The sequence below is a fragment of the Xenopus tropicalis genome, chromosome 2, assembly GCF_000004195.4.
Source record: "Xenopus tropicalis strain Nigerian chromosome 2, UCB_Xtro_10.0, whole genome shotgun sequence".
In the NCBI taxonomy this organism is placed as follows: Eukaryota; Metazoa; Chordata; class Amphibia; order Anura; family Pipidae; genus Xenopus; species Xenopus tropicalis.
In genome coordinates, this window is record NC_030678.2 from 140,479,499 (window position 1) to 140,499,811 (window position 20,313).

A 20,313-nucleotide genomic window follows, 5' to 3' on the forward strand; every position below is an offset into this window, starting at 1 on the left:
GTCAATGTGGGTCTGTATGTGAGTGTATAGATAGGTCAGTATGTGTCTGTATGTGAGTGTATAGATAGGTCAGTATGGGTCTGTATGTGAGTGTATAGATAGGTCAGTATGTGTCTGTATGTGAGTGTATAGATAGGTCAGTATGGGTCTGTATGTGAGTGTATAGATAGGTCAGTATGGGTCTGTATGTTAGTGTATAGATAGGTCAGTCTGGGTCTGTATGTGAGTGTATAGATAGGTCAGTATGGGTCTGTATGTGAGTGTATAGATAGGTCAGTATGGGTCTGTATGTCAGTGTATAGATAGGTCAGTATGGGTCTGTATGTGAGCGTATAGATAGGTCAGTATGGGTCTGTATGTGAGTGTATAGATAGGTCAGTATGGGTCTGTATGTCAGTGTATAGATAGGTCAGTATGGGTCTGTATGTGAGCGTATAGATAGGTCAGTATGGGTCTGTATGTGAGCGTATAGATAGGTCAGTATGGGTCTGTATGTGAGTGGATAGATAGGTCAGTATGGGTCTGTATGTGAGCGTATAGATAGGTCAGTATGGGTCTGTATGTGAGTGGATAGATAGGTCAGTATGGGTCTGTATGTGAGTGTATAGATAGGTCAGTATGGGTCTGTATGTGAGTGGATAGATAGGTCAGTATGGGTCTGTATGTGAGTGTATAGATAGGTCAGTATGGGTCTGTATGTGAGTGTATAGATAGGTCAGTATGGGTCTGTATGTGAGTGGATAGATAGGTCAGTATGGGTCTGTATGTGAGTGTATAGATAGGTCAGTATGGGTCTGTATGTGAGTGGATAGATAGGTCAGTATGGGTCTGTATGTGAGTGGATAGATAGGTCAGTATGGGTCTGTATGTGAGTGGATAGATAGGTCAGTATGGGTCTGTGTGCAAGTGTATAGATAGGTCAGTATGGGTCTGTATGTGAGTGTATAGATAGGTCAGTATGGGTCTGTATGTCAGTATATAGATAGGTCAGTATGGGTCTGTATGTGAGTGTATAGATAGGTCAGTATGGGTCTGTATGTGAGTGTATAGATAGGTAAGTATAGGTTGTGGGTGCTGGGTTTTTGATGCAAGTACCATTAATGAAAGTGGTTTTAAATGCAACTGACTGCGGGGAAATTGTGGTGGCCACAACTGCAATTGCTGATGTAAATGAGCCCTCATATCGCTTAATTTACGAAATGTTAAGTCAGAGATTGGATACCTGTCTTTCTGGGCTGCTTTTGAAAAGTGGTATGATGTTCTATTTCAAAACAAAGAGGGCTTAATTTATGAACCGTGGTTATTTATGAAGTAGTAACTTCTTTTTAAAAAGCAAAATACCAATCGGTTAAGCTGTACCAAGGTCTTAATAATAATCATTAATTCCCCCCCCCCTTCATTAATTCCCCCTACTATTTGGATGGGTATTAGACATCAACATTGCTATTGTGCTCTAATAGCCCATGGAATAGAATTGTGTTCAATTATTCAGGGCAAAATTACACCTCTACTACATCTTCTACATCTACTTTCAAGTAAAGTGTTCAGTAACTATGACAAAATTTGACCTGGTAGGCATTATGATTTATTAACTTAGGATTCCCCAGTTAATAAATTTGCACCCATATTTTGTAAACAACTGATGATACACAATAAACAGGTTCTTGAAAACAAGCTGACACGCAAGGGAAGGCAATCTTAGCACTGATCACACAATATACGTGCAAGTATTACAGTTTATTATAAATGTCCTTACCCAACCAGAAGGCACCAGTACTTTTGGGTCCTTGTAAAACATAAGACTGTTTCCTGTCAAAACTACCCAAGATGCACTCCAGTTTTTTCTTGGAGGAAAAAAATACTTTGATCAGATGCAAGTACTTGTCTTTTTTATACGTCAATACAGTTTACAAGCAGCTTTGGGGAAGGTGGCTGTAAATATTTTTTTTAATACACTTTTTTTATATTCTTTAGCTATTGACAACAGTCAAACTGGAGATTTTAAACTCCGATCCATTTCACAGCCCCAAGATATTTTTTGCTGTTGCCGACTTTTGCCTGTTTGTTTGATTATCATTTATATTTTAGTCCCAAAGTTATTTGTTTCTAATGTTAAACCTCGTTCTAAAAATAATTCAGAAATGATCATTCAGAAGCTATGAGATAAAAAACATGTAATTATTTAGATTACCAGAGGCTATATAATTCCCAGTAAACATACGACTCATATAATACATTATGCAGAGTAATTTCAACAGTTACAGAATAGAGGGCAAACTATAAAAACAATACAGTTCCTTCTACTTACAGTAATGGTACCTAAGCTAGCATAAGTCAACACAAATGTAATTCTAATGGTCTTTTATGTTTTAATGTTTTTATCCTTCATATGTTGATTCCCCTTTTCTATAAAAACACTGGGTCCACCTCCTGAGTGTCTTTGTTTTAGGGTGAAAATCAGGCAAATAATGTTGTAGAAATGTCAAATACATTCATACATACTTCAGCTTTCTTCCACCTTCAGCAATCTTCGTCTTGTTTAGCTGGCTTGCCTTTTCCACCTCCTGGAAAAATGAAGGTAGAGCTGTATGTTCGCAGTGAATGTTGTAGCTGTAATCTTTTTTTTATAAATACCCATAGTAGAATGTCTAAACCCATCTATAAATGAGATCAGAATTTTAAAAAAAATTGTGGAAAATAGGGTCTGGAACTTTGATTGAATTAAATATTGTACCCTTTTGTAAGGCAACCTTCTGTTTTTTCCCACAAGTCCTTCACACCTGCTGATTTTATGGGGACATGTGCAGTGCCTCTGGTTTAAGGAGATGGTGCCAAAATGTACTGAAAGATTCTTTTCTGAGCTGAACCCCTGCCTTTTTAAAATAATTTCAAAGTACTTTGGGTAGAAAGCATGTACTGAAAATACTGTAAAAAGGAGCTGGAGCCATATGGTGGTTTTGCATGTGCCCTGTTAATAAGTTCTACATTATAAATATAGCTCATAATTTTTTGACCAGTAGCTTGTTACACAGTAGGTGTTTAAGGGGTTGTTTACCTTAAAGTTAACTTTTAGTATGATGTAGAGCAGGGGACCCAACCTTTTTAACCTGTGAAAAAAAAGTTGGGGAGCAACACAAGCATGAAAAAAGTTCTTGGGGGTGACCAAAAAAGGCTGAAATTGGTTATTTTGTAGCCCTTATGTGGATTGGCAGACCACAGAAAGCTCTCTTTGGTAGTACCCATGGTCTTTATGCCTCCAAAACTTTGGGAGCAACGTGTTGTTTCCGAGCCACTGGTTGGGGATCACTGATGTACAGCTTGATAGCTTGATATTTGCATTTGGTTTTAGTTTATTATTTTCTGTGTTTTTTGCATTATTTAGCTTTTTATTCAGCAGCTCTTAAGATGGGAATTTCAGCAGGTATCTGGTTGCTAGGGTTCAAATTACTCTAGCAACCAGGCGGTGGTTTGAATTAGAAACTGCAACACAATGTAGCAATAACAATACATTTGCAGCCTCACAGAGCACAGAATTTTTGGCTGCTGGGGTCAGTGAACCCCTTTTGAGCTGGATTTGGTGACTCAATTTAACTGATTTTTACTTTCATGACAAAATGTTTGAGCATATATGGATCCTTGTGGGTGACTCTACTGACCATGCTGTAAACAGCTTAAAGGAACAGTAACACCAAAAAATGAAAATGTATAAAAATAATTAATATATTATATACTATTGCCCTGCACTGGTAAAGTTGTGTATTTTCTTCATAAACACTACTACAGTTTAGATAAATACCCTGCTGTGTAGCCATGGGGGCAGCCATTTAAATTAAAAAAAAGGAGAAAAGGCACAGGTTACTAAGCATATAACAGATAAGTAGCATAGATTCCCATTGTATTCTACACAGTTTATCTGTTATCTTCTTATGTACAATTTATTAGCAATGAATAAAGACTGACAAACATGTAAAGCCAATGAAGATAACCACTAGAAAGGGCAATACGGGTATGGGATCCCTTATAAGGGAACCTGTTACCCAGAAAGTTCCAAATTTTGGAAAGGCCATCTCCCATAGACTCCATTATAAGCAAATAATTCTAAGTTTTAAAAATGATTTCCTTTTTCTCTGTAATAATAAAATAGTACCTTGTACTTGATCAAAACTAAGATATATTTAGTTCTTATTGGAGGCAAAACCCTATTTGGTTTATTTAATATTTAAATGATTTTTAGCAGACTTAAGGTATGGGGATCTAAATTACAGAAAGATCCCTTATCCAGAAAACCACAGATCCCTAGCATTTTGGATAACAGGTCCCTGTACTATGAGCGGCAGTGTTATTAGCCTGCAGTTTTTAGGTTCATTTGCAGCCCATGGGTTGTCTGATGCAGTATGTGCAGTTAAACTATTCTAAGACACTTTAGAACAGGGAATTAGGCTTACATGGGGAACATCAAGGACAGTCACCACAGGGACCCTGTGCAGTTCTGCAGTTGTATCACTATAGTTTTCAGCATTAGATTGTGAGAGGTTCCGCCTATGGTTTGCCTGCAAAGGAAATTACATTTATATGGTGAGAAAACTTTAAGCCACAGTTGGTGTGAACAGAACAGCTATTTACTAAACTATGCAATACACACACACACACAAGGGTAGAAAAAAATAACAGAAACATCTAACAATGAATTCATAACAAACACCTATTAAGGAGTAGGGTCACCCTTTGTGTGCAGAACAAGTTTCAGTCCTTCTCCATTACTTCATGGAATGCTGTCATGCAAGTTCTGAACTGTGTGTTATTGGAAATTAGCCTATTTAAATAGATTATAAACTCCTGTTCTTTGAGAGGACATAGAAACATATTAGGTACTCTGCCTCCCAGACCTGTAAAACTGCAATCATGTTTAAATATTTAGAGAAGTCATGTTTAGATATTTAGAGCTTGGACAGCTCAAAGAGGGCATTTAAGTACAGCATGGTCTTGAGGAAACCATTCTTGAATTTAAAGGGAATATATGGGGCATTATTATCTTGGAATACAGATATGTAATAAAAGAAAATTGAACACAGCCTAATCTTCTCTATAGCCATAAAAAGCATTCATCTCATGCATGTAATGGCTGCCAACACCAAAATGGGCATAATGTTACACCACTGTGTGTAACAGTTAGCATCAGCTGGCCACAGTTTGTGCCACTTTCACCATTTTATGCATCAATATACATTGGCCTTGGATACTGAATGGCAGCTCTGCCATAAATTCTAAATTTGTAAAGCACATGAAATGCAAGGTGTCATTTATTAAATCCCCTGAGCTACAAGGCATACATTTGTGCCCCTTAGTGTTTATTTATAAGTCACTTGCAGCTGATTTGAGGGCAGTCTGTGCCCTGCACTTAGGATCTAGTGCATTGTGCAGTGCAGCATGTGTAATGCAGCTCTGTACTTAATGCCTGCCATAGGCAGTAAAGCCTGTAGCAGAGGTGTCAAACTCAATCACATAAGGGGGCCGAAATCTAAAACACAGGCTAAGTCGCGGGCCAAATTTTTTATTAATATACTGTACTTAGTATACTTAAGTACTTAATATACTTAAGTATACTTATACTAAGGGGTATATTTATCACAATGTGTAAAAAGTGGAGTAAGACATTACCGGTGATGTTGCTCATAGCAGCCAATAGATGCTTTGCTACTGTTGAAATCTGATTACTGATTACTGGATGCCTTGGGCAACATTACTGGTAATGCTTCACTCCACTTTATACACAGCATGATAAATATACCCCTTAGTCTTAGTTACTATGTGAGGAAAATGGAAATTGATCAGGCCGGATGGTCAGACACAAGGCCCGGGGGCCACATAAAACAGCCAGGTGGGCCGGATTTGGCCCCCGGGCCTTGTGTTTGACATATATGGCCTATAGCATCAAGAACCCACCAGAGCACCCTAAGTTAAGGTATAAAAAATGGTACACCTCTGGAATACCTCAGGAATACCGTGCTATTAAATGCAGACCCTTGTATTACCATAAAATCAGGGTATTCAGATAATAAGTGCCCTACTATTTTCATATAGCCAATTATATTTCACACTATATTTACTTGCATTCTGTTACAAACCACAAACTGCTGAAAAAAATCTGTCAATATAATAATCCTAGTTATTAGAAATTCTAACAGACAGGTTATAAAGGGCCAGTCAGGCTGGTAAAACAGTCAGGTTAAGAACTTAAAGTAACAATTACTTACAACCTTAAATAGTTACATATGGTTGACAAAAGTCCATCAAGTTCATCCCTTCCAAGTAAACCCAGTACACACAAACCCATACTGACCTATCTATACACTCACATACAGACCCATACTGACCTATCTATTCACTCACATACAGACCCATACTGACCTAACTATCCACTCACATACAGACCCATACTCACCTATCTATACACTCACATACATCAACCCATACTGACCTATCTATCCACTCACATACATCAACCCATACTGACCTATCTATACACTCACATTCATCAACCCATACTGACCTATCTATACACTCACATACAGACCCATACTGACCTATCTATCCACTCACATACAGACCCATACCGACTTATCTATACACTCACATACAGACCCATACTGACCTATCTATACACTCACATACATCAACCCATACTGACCTATCTATACACTCACATACAGACCCATACTGACCTATCTATACACTCACATACATAAACCCATACTGACCTATCTATCCACTCACATACAGACCCATACTGACCTATCTATACACTCACATACAGACCCATACTGACTTATCTATACACTCACATACAGACCCATACTGACCTATCTATCCACTCACATACAGACCCATACTGACCTATCTATCCACTCACATACAGACCCATACTGACCTATCTATACACTCACATACAGACCCATACTGACCTAACTATCCACTCACATACAGACCCATACTGACCTATCTATACACTCACATACATCAACCCATACTGACCTATCTATACACTCACATACATCAACCCATACTGACCTATCTATACACTCACATACATAAACCCATACTGACCTATCTATACACTCACATACAGACCCATACTGACCTATCTATCCACTCACATACAGACCCATACTGACCTATCTATACACTCACATACATAAACCCATACTGACCTATCTATACACTCACATACAGACCCATACTGACCTAACTATCCACTCACATACAGACCCATACTGACCTATCTATACACTCACATACATCAACCCATACTGACCTATCTATACACTCACATACATAAACCCATACTGACCTATCTATACACTCACATACAGACCCATACTGACCTATCTATACACTCACATATAGACCCATACTGACCCATCTATAGACTCACATACAGACCCATACTGACCTATCTATCCACTCACATACAGACCCATACTGACCTATCTATACACTCACATACAGACCCATACTGACCTATCTATATACTCACATACAGACCCATACTGACCTATCTATACACTCACATACAGACCCATACTGACCTATCTATACACTTGCATACATAAACCATATATATATATAAACCATGACATTTATACTAACTGTAGGTTTTAGTATCACAATAGCCTTGGATACTATGCTTGTTCAAGAACTCATCCAAGCCCCTCTTAAAGGCATTAACAGAATCTGCCATTACAACATTACTAGGAAGGACATTTCCCAACCTCGCTGCCCTCATCATTAAAAAACCACCTACGCTACTTCAAATGGAAGCTCCGGTCCTCCAATCTAAAGGGGGGGGCCTCTGGTTTAAATCTTCCATCCCCTTTACCAGTTTAGTTGCAGTCTCTGCACTCTCTCCAGCTCATTAATATCCTTCTTAAGGACTGGAGCCCAAAACTGCACTGCATACTCAAGGTGAGGCCTTACCAGAGACCTATAAGGGCTCTGGCACACGGAGAGATTAGTCGCCCTCGACAAATCTCCCTTGTCACGGGCGACTAATCTCCCCGAGCTACCATCCCACCAGCGAACATGTAAGTCGCGGTGGGATGGTACACACTGCGCAGGCAATTTCGGCAAATCGCCGAAGTTGCCTTGCGAGGCATTTTCGGCGATTTGCCGAAATCGCGCTGCCGCGTGTGCCATCCTACCGGCGACTTACATTTTCGCCGGTGGGATGGCAACTGATGGCAACTCGGGGAGATTAGTCGCCCGCGAACAGGGATATTTGTCGCGGGTGACTAATCTCCCCGTGTGCCAGAGCCCTAAAGAGGCAAAATCATGTTTTCATCCCTTGAGTCAATGCCCTTTTTTATACAAGACAGCACTTTATTTGCTTTAGTAGCCACAGAATGACACTGCCTGGAATTAGACAACTTGTTATCTACAAAAAAAAACCCAGCTCCTTCTCCATTAAGGAAACCCCCAACACGCTACCATTTAGTAGATAGTTTGCGTTTATATTATTTCTACCAAAGTGCACAACTTTTCCGCATTTAACCTCATTTTCCATTTTGCTGCCCAGTTTTCCGATTTTGTCAAATCGCTCTGCAAAATGGCAGCATCCTGCATAGAACAGTTTATAGAATAGTTTTGCACACTTTAGTATCATCAGCAAAAATAGAAACAGTACTTTCTATGCCCACCTCCAGGTAATTAACCTAGCAGAGAAAAAGATAAGCATGATAACTTTAAGGGGCAGATTTATTAAAATACGATTTTAAAGCTTAATACATTGAAACTCATCCACATTCTATTCATTCCTACAGGATTTTTAGAAGTGAGCCCGGATAAGAAATCTTGCCCATAGGGTGAGTTTTTTATGTATTAAGCATTTGCAATAATGGCCTTTTACCTTTGAAACTCTTGAATTAGACAGTATCATAGATTTGGTGTAGGTAAGTTTTGGTAGCAGAGGCTTCTCCCCATCCAATTGTCCATCATTACTTATTCTGTGTAAGCTGCCAAACGATTGTGAGCTGCTTAGTGGGCTTATGCTGTGCTGCTCCAAGGTGGGGTCACTGATCTGAAAACAAGAAAACACAGATAGACTTGTTCTTTAATATTTTTGCTAAAACATTTTCAAATACATATTGCAGTTTGGCAGTGTTGTGTGTTTTACTGCTAACTTTACTACAGATAGCAAGGAGCAGAAAAAATAGGTGTAGCCTATAACAAGACCAAAAACTTACAAACTCTTTTGCTGCCCATAGATTTATTTCAAATATAAAAACTCAGCCATAGCATTTTAGATTTGAAGTCCACTAGACATATTAAACAAGCTCATGTAATATACAAATAAATATAAAACCCTCATACATATACAGTATACAGCTTTGATAGTGGCGATAGGTTTGTTTATTAAATATGGCTTCATTTTATGTATTTTAGGTTTAGTTTCCCTTAAAAATTAGTTTTTCACAGCTGTTTCTTACTACTTATATCACAGTTAGATTGTAAGCTCTACAGGGCAGGGACCTCCTTCCTACTGTGTCTCATACCACATGGAACTTATATATATATATATATATTTATTGTATTTATTTATTATATCACTTGTCCTCCCTGTGTGTAATTTTGTATTCTGTAAAATTGTACAGCGCTGCGTACCCTTGTGGCACTTTATAAATAAAGTTATACATACATACATACAGTTGGTGTAGTACCTCAGTTGTGTGGAAAACCTTACATTGAAGGTACTTGTGTCAACATACACTCATTCTACCTCTGTATAGTTGTGCTCAGTGCGCCAGTACCATCTTCCCGCCTTGAATCAAGCGTTGCTGCACCTATTGACATAAGGGAACCCTGGAGCAACAACCACAATTACACCAGGTTGCAGCTCCAGAGTTTCCACAATGACCCGTCAAGTGCAGTGGAGATGTGCCAAATGTATATAGGTCACTCTCACCCTGTATGCTGGAAATTACTTCAACTGGACATAGAAAATTTTAGGCTTAACTGTATACAAATTGTGTCAATGTGCATCCATTTTAACACATTAGTCCCAATTGTGTCACAAGGTGACTGCAATGGTATTTTCTAGGGGAAACACTATGTTGTGAGTAAAAGCATATTGGGAAAATTGCACTTTGCACAGCGTGGGTGTGAAGGTAAATGACCCCTAAAGTCTTTCAGCATTTTAAATACACCACTGGGCAAATCAATCCCCTGTTACAAATTATACTTTTAAGCAAAACATTGTCTCAGCTATAAGAGAATTAACCTGCCTTTTGTCAGGGGTGTAACTATGGAGAATGCTGGCCCTTTGTCTGCTGGGAGTAGGTATAGTAAGGTGACCAAAGTGAAATCTGGGGACAGGGGTAAAAATAGTGAAGCATGCCACAGCAACATTTTTAGATAGCACCCACTTTGGGAGACAAACCCCCAATAAACCACTCACCATTTTACAGAGTATAAATGAACACAGTGTCGATTCCATGTTTAATAATTACTACAGTAGAATATAAAGATACATTTCCTAAATAGGTGCAATCAAGAATCCTATTAACTGAAATGCAAAGCTTAATGGGCAAGTGACACTGCAAAACAAGTTAAGGGTAGCAGGTCTTAGAGCCCTGAGGTAGGGGCATGAGTAAAGTAAGATGGGCTATATCTTCATCAGCTATTCATAGGAATAAGGGCAGCAGCACTATCTATTACATGTAGCAAGGACGCCCTCTTTGCCTTGAGGCTTTATATGACATTTACGCCAGGAATCCAGAACCAAATCTTAAAACAACAACGCTCACTGGAAGGTTATTATTACATGGGAAAAACAAACTGTAAAAAGATTTTTCAGACCATTCTGAAAAATAAAGAACATTTAAAAAAATAAACCTGAGAAGAGAATGTAAGCATACAAATGTTTGATTAGTGTAAAGAAACTGAAACAGAAGGCATCAGTTCCAGTCAAGAACATTAAAAGTTTTTTTCTGAAAGCTAGAAAACATGGCAAGAGGGTCACTTAAAAGATGTAATGAGATCTGGGGAGGTTAGTGCCAGGGGGGCTGTGGTCCCATACATAACTAAACAACCTATTATAACTACCTTCCCTTTGCATGTTCTACTTAAAAAACATTCTGTTTGAGGTGTTCAAATGTATTTCCCATTCTAGCAATGTATGTCTATTACCATTCTACCATTCTACCATTCTACCATTCTACTACACCATTCTACTATAAAACTTTACTAGCAGTTGCTTCTTGCTATCTCTGATAAGGTATCTCTGTTATTATATTGTCTGTAGTTTCTTTATTACTTAAATGGTATACCAATAAATAGACTTTTTATAGAATTGTTTTGTATTTTGAGCTGTCAGCAATATATGTGACATGACAAAGCTGCAGGGTAATGAGGCAGCAAAGCAGAAGGCCATAAAAATGCTTTCTTTTTATCTTTTAAAAAAGGTGTAAGCCTTCTTTAGCATTGTGTAGAGCTTTACTTCTAAATATGCAGTAAGAATGAAGTATAGTTTATTGTACACTGAATATTATATATATATATTATGCTTAACAGTAGGAACTGCCAGGGATATTACTGTCATAAAGAATTAGTTCACCGTGATATTAACATTTAGTATGATGCAGACAATAATACTCTTGGAGTAGTTTATTTTCTTTATTTTTTTTTTTTTTTTTGGAATTTCAAAAGCAATCTAGAAGCTAGTGTCCAGTTTACCCCAGTAACTAGGAAGTGATAGGACTGAGTGACTGGATTATGAATAGAAGAGGGCTTGAAAGGAAAGTAATAGAAAGTAAAAGTAACAATAAAGTTAGAGTAGGAGTCATCAAACTTTGTAAACAGTGGGCCAGTTCACGGTCCTTAGACTGTTGGGGGGCCAGATTATAGTTAGTCCTCAAACTACTTCCTCACCCCCGCTGCATCCTCACCCCGGGCTACTACCTGTCTGCCTCAGTGTGGTCCTTGGCCCCAGAGTGCCAGCCGCTTTGACACGGTGAGATGACGTGCTGGGACCACACTGAGGCAGACAGGTAGTAGCCAGGGGTGAGAACGCAGCTGGGGCAGGGGCCGGGTAAATGACCTTGGGGGCCGTATTCATGGAGAATTACCCTTTTAAGACGTAGGAGACACTCGCTTCAGACAATGGCTTTCTAGGGGTGGCAAAAAGACAACCACATGGAATGTGACTGAGGTCTCAAAGGTACCATTTCACACTGGTTTGCCCCATTAAAGGATAACCTTTTCATTTTGTGACTCGGCCTTACCAGTGGAACTCCAAAAGCCAATCTCCCATACAGTATATAAAGTGTATGTTCTCTGGAAATGTAAATACAGTCAGTGCAAATATGTGCAGCAACCTAAACCAATCGTAATTTTTTTTAACTGCACAAAACCAATGTTTTCTGGACCAGACGCTTTTGATTTCTGCTCAGGATAAAATATGCTAGTTAGTAAATCTAACTGAGAGTGTCAAACATTACATGACAAAGTGAACTGTCATGTGATATTTATTCTCAGTTTGCTAATCAAGAGTAAAAAGTCCAGGGGACAATTTACAATTATTTAGGGCATTCATTGTGTTTTATACCAGATTTAACTGGTTCTGGTTACAGAGATCCTCTGGCTACTTAACATGGCAGTTGTGCTTCAAAGATAAGCTGCCCACTGAGGTTTTACAGTATAAAGTGTAAAGTATATAAGGAATTAATGTACCCTCTATTGTATAACACAAGATATTAGAAGTCACCAAGAAGCTCCATGACTATATAATATAACCCTAAAATACACAAGAGCCATTACAGTCCTGGATAGTAATGTCATCAATTATAATCAGTGCTTAGTGGTGTCATTTTTTGATATAAACGAACCAAAATGTTTGTATTATAAAATAAAAAAAGGAACTCCTCAGTGAGTTCTGAGCCTAATATTTTACAGTATGGGTACATGATTTACTGTATAAACAGTGCATTCTTAATTCAGAATGCGTCATTTATAATTTAAAGATATAAACACAAACTACAATCCAAAGTCTGGTGGTGGGGGTACATACGTTTGAGGGGATCATGCAGAGCTAACTGATGTACAATAGGGATGTGTGGAGCAGGGAGAAGTAAGGAGAAGATGGAGGGAGAAGTAGATGGTGAGGGAACTGGTCATATATCCAAGTAGAAGGTTACGAGCTATATGGACATCTAATAATAGTAAGTGGTCATATTAATTTGTGGTAGTATGTGACCTTCTAACTTTAAGGAAAGCTACTAACCTAGGGAACAAGTAAAGAAACTGGGGACCCCAAAATGGAAATTAGGTTATTATAGGAGTCTTAGTAAGTGATAGAATAGAATTAATATTCCTTTGCTGCACCAACTTAAGAGGGTAGCAGCCTTAATCACCAATAAACTATGGTATCCAAATTATTCACAGAAGAGTTGTATGAGACCAACGCTTAATGGGAGACATTTATTCCATGATTATGTTGTGCATTAAAGACTTGCAACAGTCCTCAACAGTGTCATCTGACTGGGGAATGCTAGAGGTAGAATTTTAGGGAACATTTTGATTCCAGCGCTGGCCTAGGGAAAGTGCTGGGGAACTGGCCAGTCCAGCACTTACAGTAAATGCACCATAATGCTTTTTGTCCTAAAAGTACTGATAAGAGAACAGGCATGGATTCTGCATTTCATGACCACAATGCTTTATGTGAGAAACCATGGAAAAATTTTGCAGGGTAAAACGGCTATTAACTTTAATGCATTTCTCAAATTTTTGCAAATTCATGAATTTTCCAGCAAAGCAAAATGGGACCGATTCACTCATCTTTACAAGCAAGTAATTTTCCTGAGGCTTCCAATCACATCAGCAATAATATACCTTCACGCTCCCTAACTGGCACTGAATAACAAGGACTATCTATACCAGGTAAGGAGCCCTGGGTGCTTTATTTACTGTGTTGAGATTTGCAAGCATAGATTCCTCATCACCTACCAAAAATACAGCAGGTTGTTGTGAGGTCTAAAATATACAGTACACATTTTGCATTCACATCTTATTAAGAAAGATGACTCCTGTTTAGTTAGAAATATTTGCATGGAGGAGATGAAAGGAGCAGCTGCACTGCAGGTGTAAAGCAGTTGATATTGCAAAAACAACATATCTGCATAGTGTTATACTGTACATACAAAATAATATCTGATGGAGCAGTAATCTGATATCTTGCCTTATCATGCTAAATAAACCAAAATAAACCAAATAAACCAAATTAGAATTATGGGCTGGTGTTTAAATAAATTTCCCTTTTGTATTTGTTATGAGCTGTTTTTGTATGTAATGGTTAATGTATACATCCACTTATTGTACCATGCTGTGGAATATGTAGGCGCTTTATATGCTAATAATAATAATGCCACATTTATGAAACACAGACTAACCATTTTCTTAAACTGGAATGGCACACTACTCAGTAATAAGAAAATGTGTGCTCTCTGTGGGAGACTACCTGAAGGCCTCCAAACATAAATTAGGATAGTTAAACATAATATTAAATTATAATAAAATTATTTTTATTGTTTTATAGTGAACACAAAAATCCCAACTTTTGGATTTCTGTGAAGATGCAACAATAAAAATATAAAAAATATTTTATTACAATGGAATGCGAGGTTTAATAAAACTATTACTAACTCTTTCTGACTAAAAAGCATTTACCTGTACCTTTAATCTTCAGTAAATACACAGATTAATTACAATATACTAGTTGATTATATTAGGCACCAAGGAAGAAGTTAGGCACTAGTTGCTTTATTCACCGGGGTTGTGTGACTACATGGGAGAGAGCTAGGCCTTGATGCTTGAGAACACACCATATTCACAAAAAAAAAAAAAAGAAAGGCAACAAAGTCCCCCACGCCAAGTTAGGTTGCCACCCAGCAGGCATTGCATTGGCTAGCTAGAAATCACCAGCTAGGTGGCAACATTAATGCCAAGGTTGAGAAATGCAGAGGGGATCGAACTAAGAAAAAAAAAAGGGATCACAGATAAAGTTCAGCACTAAGGCCTTTGGGCCTCAAGTTATACTTCTGAATAACTGGAACCAAACAACTATATAAATTCAAGGCAAATGCTTATAATCACTACTTTTTCCCTCTGATTTAAAGGAACCATAAGCCTAGGTTCATATATTCTTCCCACTGTTTAAAAGGGTATTTATACCTCTTTTTATTATCCTTAGTTATATTTCTCTGATGTGTTATTTAGCTTTTTACAGAGACTGTTTATCTTTCATATAAGCCCAAGCCCTACTGGAGCTTAAACAAACTAGGTTTCAGTTACACCCTATAACCACAAATTTGATGAACAGTTTGAAGGACGGTCTATAACTTCTTGTGAAAATAAATGTGTAGTACAACTTGCCTGGCTGATTGTAGCAGTGCCTGTCACTAGATTTCTTATTCGGAGCTGAAAGATTACATGCAATACCAGTTATCAGATGTTGCAGAAGAGACTCCCCTACTGTATCTATGACAAACATTTTACATTTTCATTGTATTTGTATCTGAAGTGCTTCCTGGATCACCAGCATAGATCTGAAGGATTTGACAGCAGAGTTAACCTGGCCATACATTATAATATCTGCTGGTTTAGCGAGGTTGCAAACAAAAGGGTCTTTCCTCAAATATACCCACCTAAGGTGAATAGATGGGCAAGGAAATTTCAGGTGACTTCAGAAAACAAAGTGCCATGTATGCCTTCCCACCAGCAATTCACTTTATTGCTAGTTGAAAGGCATTTCAGAGAGATTAGTTGCCTGTGATAGCCATTTAATCTTTATTTGACTAATCTTACCATGTGCAATCAACTTTAGCCTGATGTCCGACAGATCGGTTCAGACGCATAGATCTCTGCTACGACGGGTGACGATCTGCTTTGAAATGCCTTCAACAACTTTGGAATAACGAAGCAATAGACTTTCCACCTGCAACTCCTATGCTTGCCAGTGGAAAGGCATTTAAGAGAGGTTAGCCACTTGTGAAAGTTGAGATCTATCACAGGCCTTAGCAGGAAGGGAGACAGCAGAAGCTTTAAGTGCTACTTTGCATGCCCCTTGCATGCTATTTCTCCAATATTTGCATAGCATTTAACATATTGGTTGCTAATGGCTATACAAGTGAGTAAAGGTGGCCATACACGTTAAGATCCACTAGCTTGGTGAGGTCGCCAAGCGAGCAGATCTTCTCCCGATATCCCCACCTACGGGTGGACGAAATCAGGCAAATTCAAGCTTATTGGCCTGTGTAGGGGCACTAACAATGGGCCTGCCCAACGACATCTGGCCTGGAATCGGCCAGATATTGATCAGGCAGGTTAATTTTGCCCGATCGATATCTGCCCTATTCCAGGCCAGATGTCGGGCAGGCCCGTTGTTAGTGCCCCTACACAGGCCGATAAACTGCCAAATCGGTCCAAGTGACCAATATCGGCAGCTAGAATCAATTAAAGTATGCCCACTTTAATTGAGAGACAGACACTGCCTCTCTGTTAGGCCTGTCTAGCTGATGACTGCCTGGTATCCTACAAGTGAGAGCCTAAAATTGGAAAAGTGAGGAGGCAGTTTTAGGGCAGTGACACACGGGGAGATTAGTCGCCCGTGATAAAGCTTCGCTACTGCGGGCGACTAGTCTCCCTGAAATGCCATTCCATCAGCGATTTATATTCTTCCCAGTGGGATGGTATTTTGGGGGGGATCTGTTGCCCGCAATAGCTAAGATTTATCGCAGGCAACTAATCTCCCTGTGTGTCACTGCCCTTAGTGTTTTGGGGGAACTTTTCATCAAAGCAGTAAAAAAAGGAACTTTCTTCTTTTTTTAGAGGTGTATAATGAACTGGCAAACAATTATTCTTTTTACTATAGGCTTTCCACATGCAGCAAGCACAAGTGAAAAGGGGTTGTTCACCTTTTAGTATGATGTAATATACTAGTCTTTATATGGTTTATCTTTGTTTATACATGCCTTTATTGGGAGGAATGTATGACCTTAGCACCTTTCTATTGGTAGAATTGTTTAAGAGCAAATATTTATAGTCCAGAGTGGCCTCCATTATTAGTGATTTTTAAATAGTCCTTTAGATCCTGGATCCCAAGCATGCTGATCAGATGCTCCAACTAGCATTAACCCCCTCTCATAAATATACAACAAAACATACAGAAGGGCTGCACGGGAAAACATATCACTGAAAAAAAATGTTCCTGTGTTAAAAAATATATGGCTTTAAAGCTGTGCTATTGCATATTCACTACCCCCCCCCCCCCCCCAAGTTGTACCCTGTGAAGTAACAAAGACCCAGTTTTCCATTACTTCTCACATGCACTGATCCAATATACAGGTACCAGCTGTAACCAGCTCCATGCTATCTGCTAACACACAGTGGGGGTATATAATACATACATATATATACATATGTTGTCCCTGAGGAAAGTTCCAAACAGGAACTGAAACGTTGGACTGAATAAACCTCATTATCTTTTCACTCCATGGCTCTTGTGTGAAAATCCCTGTGAGTGCTGTCATTCCCGCTACATGTTTACATATATATATGTATGACAGGTATATATGTCATATATATGACAGGTACACAAATGATTTGCTAGCTCAGGCTGTGCTTTAGCAATTACACCCATTGCAGAGAAAATCTGATCTCTCTGTGGTCCATATGACCTCCTGAACCTCCGACTAAAGCAAAGATACATCTAAAACCTACCACATCCCTCTTGATAGCAATGCAGTGAGGGAACGGGTTGCTCTGGGTAGACTTACAAATCCAGGTTCTCTACAGAGAAAGATCTCTAGGAGGCTGCCATCTTTGTGTCCCTCCTGGGGTCTCGGTGCATATTCTACTTGATCCATGATCTGACTGAGCAACAAGGAAGTTGTGTGGTAACTAGAGTACAGGCTTGGCAATGAACTGAGAGGAGGGGGTGAGGGCTGCTCCGTGTAGAATGAGGAAGGAAGATAGAAAAATGCAAAGGTGTCAGAGAACTGAAATAACAGGCAATAGAGAAAATAACTCTCTGCTTGGATTTAGGGGGCAAAAGCTTTGCAGGGCAGAAATCATGGCTGGGATTCTAACGCTATCTGTTGTGCAACCACCAAATTCTGCACACATTACCAAAATATGTGCTTTTTATACAGATATAAAGCTGATTTTTTTCTTTCTTTTGTTTTTCAGATCTCCAATTTGGAACTTCTAAGGGGGTGTATACCCGAAAACTGCATTTTTTTGATAATACAGAAAAACTAAGTACATTTCAATGATACAGTAACTCAACATTTTCTATCTTTTTTAAAGTTATTTGTAAATGTAATTGCTGTTGGATCCTGAAGTCAGTTACCTGCCAGGTCTGTAAATCAGCTGGCTTCTGCTACATTGTTTCTAGAGACACAACCACCAGTGCAGATAACACATAACAGCTAGGCAGACAGTAATTATAGTTATTAATAACTTTTAAACTGTTGTCATGGTTTAAATGAATGGAACACAGGAATGTTGCTTCCAATTACATTTTTTTTATGACGCAACTAAATTTTGGTAAGTGTGTGCACTTGCTAAACCTGCCTGTGTATGTAAATGTGTGTGTAAAAATGTATAAAAGAAACCTTTTGTTAAATATGTGTTTCGTCTTATAAGGAAGTCTGCAGGAGGACCCCAGGCACTGGCATCATGGCTCCAAAGTACAGCTGGGGGTAGCACTTAAGGCTGTAGGGGATGTCCCATACGGCAAAATAAACATTCTTGTCACATGTCTGCTTGAATAATTGATTCAAGAGTTTCCTCTTCTAGGCTGTTAGCAGCATGTTGGGCACTTAAAGAAATGCATCTAGCAAAGACTGTGCTATAGTAAATAATCTACCTGATCAAACTCCCAGCTATGTAATAACTAATAGCAGTTACTTGTTTATTAATTAAGTTCTCAGTACTCAAGCAAACTGAAGTTGGTGTTTAAACATGAACCAAATACATTAAAATACACTTGTGTGTATGAATTCTAAAGGCTATTGCACACTGGTGTCTGAATTTGCATCAGTTCAAATGCATGCTAAACACATGACAGCAGGTTTACAGGTAAGAAAAATCATTACAACACAATGGTGCACATGTCTGAGTGCTTGAGGGTACACGCAGATAAAAAAATATGTTATCGATTCACTCAATCACTTCGGTGATTAGTACAGGTATGTCTGCCTATGATTAAGTGCATCTGTGCACGAAACGCGTTAGGCGTGGCATGTTTTTAAATGGATGAATAAAGACTAAGTTTTAAGAAAATATCCTGGCGTCCGGTGCGTTTGGAGTTACCTTTACAATCTTTAGTACAGGTATGGGACATGTTATCCAGAATGCTTAGGACCTGGGATTTTACAGATAAGAGGTCTTTTTGTAATTTGGATCTCCATACCTTAGGTCTGGTAAAATTAATTTTAACATTATGGCCCCAATAAGGATTAATTCTATTTTAGTTGGGATCAAGTACAAGGTACTGTTTTATTATTACAGGGAAAAAGATAATAATTTTTTTTTTTTTTTTAATTACTTGACTAAAATGGGTCTTTGAGAAATGGCTTTCCCTGTAATTTGGAACTTTGTAGATAATGGCTTTCTGGATAATGAATCTCATATCTTTTGTGTAGTGAAGCCCACATCCTATTCCATGTGGGAACTGGAACGGCCTTCAGTTTCCAGCCCCCATTGACAAATGGCTATACACATCTATTAAATACTGATAGGATGGGTTCCTAGTTTCAGTGGCACCACTGTTTCCTGAAATTGAATACTGCTTGTCATGGGGGTCCAAAAATGAAGTCCTTCAACTGGGCCTCATTATTCTCATTATTTCTGATTACAGGCCTGGGTCCAAAAAGGGGAATTACACTTTCTAAAAAATGCATAAAGTGCAGGCTAAGCAGGTATTATGTCTTTTTTCAACCCGACTTACTATGTTACTATGTTCAGGTACTTAGGGCGTTTCCATTTACTTGTGTTTCTGGCTCTTTAAAACAGTGGCTTCCTTCCTGCCCAACTGCTTTTGAAGATTCAGCAGAAAACAGATTTTTCACTTGAAGATGAAGATGCTAGGTGAAGAGAAGTACATCCTTCTTTTGTACATTAAGCATAAAGAAAACAATGAGCCACTTGCACCAACTGTATTGATAACATGATAAGTGTGCACTCCTACTGCAATGCTTAATATGGTGATATGGTGGATAAGGGATAAACAGCACTATACAAATGACTTGTTGTAATACTGGT

At 38.6% G+C, this 20,313-nt stretch overlaps 1 protein-coding gene across 6 annotated transcripts in view; it reads right to left on the minus strand.

Moving 5' to 3' along the window:
- Nucleotides 1-20,313, minus strand: part of arhgap9 (Rho GTPase activating protein 9) — a 58,863-nt gene that overhangs the window by 17,733 nt on the left and 20,817 nt on the right. For all 6 annotated transcript variants that reach the window (XM_031897171.1, XM_012957828.3, XM_031897173.1 and 3 more), the window contains 4 exons: nucleotides 8,903-9,073; nucleotides 4,446-4,550; nucleotides 2,503-2,564; nucleotides 1,757-1,844 (listed from right to left, as the gene is read on the minus strand). In XM_031897171.1, the coding sequence (XP_031753031.1) occupies nucleotides 1,757-1,844; nucleotides 2,503-2,564; nucleotides 4,446-4,550; nucleotides 8,903-9,073 (426 nt within the window). The remainder of the gene's footprint in view (nucleotides 1-1,756; nucleotides 1,845-2,502; nucleotides 2,565-4,445; nucleotides 4,551-8,902; nucleotides 9,074-20,313) is intronic.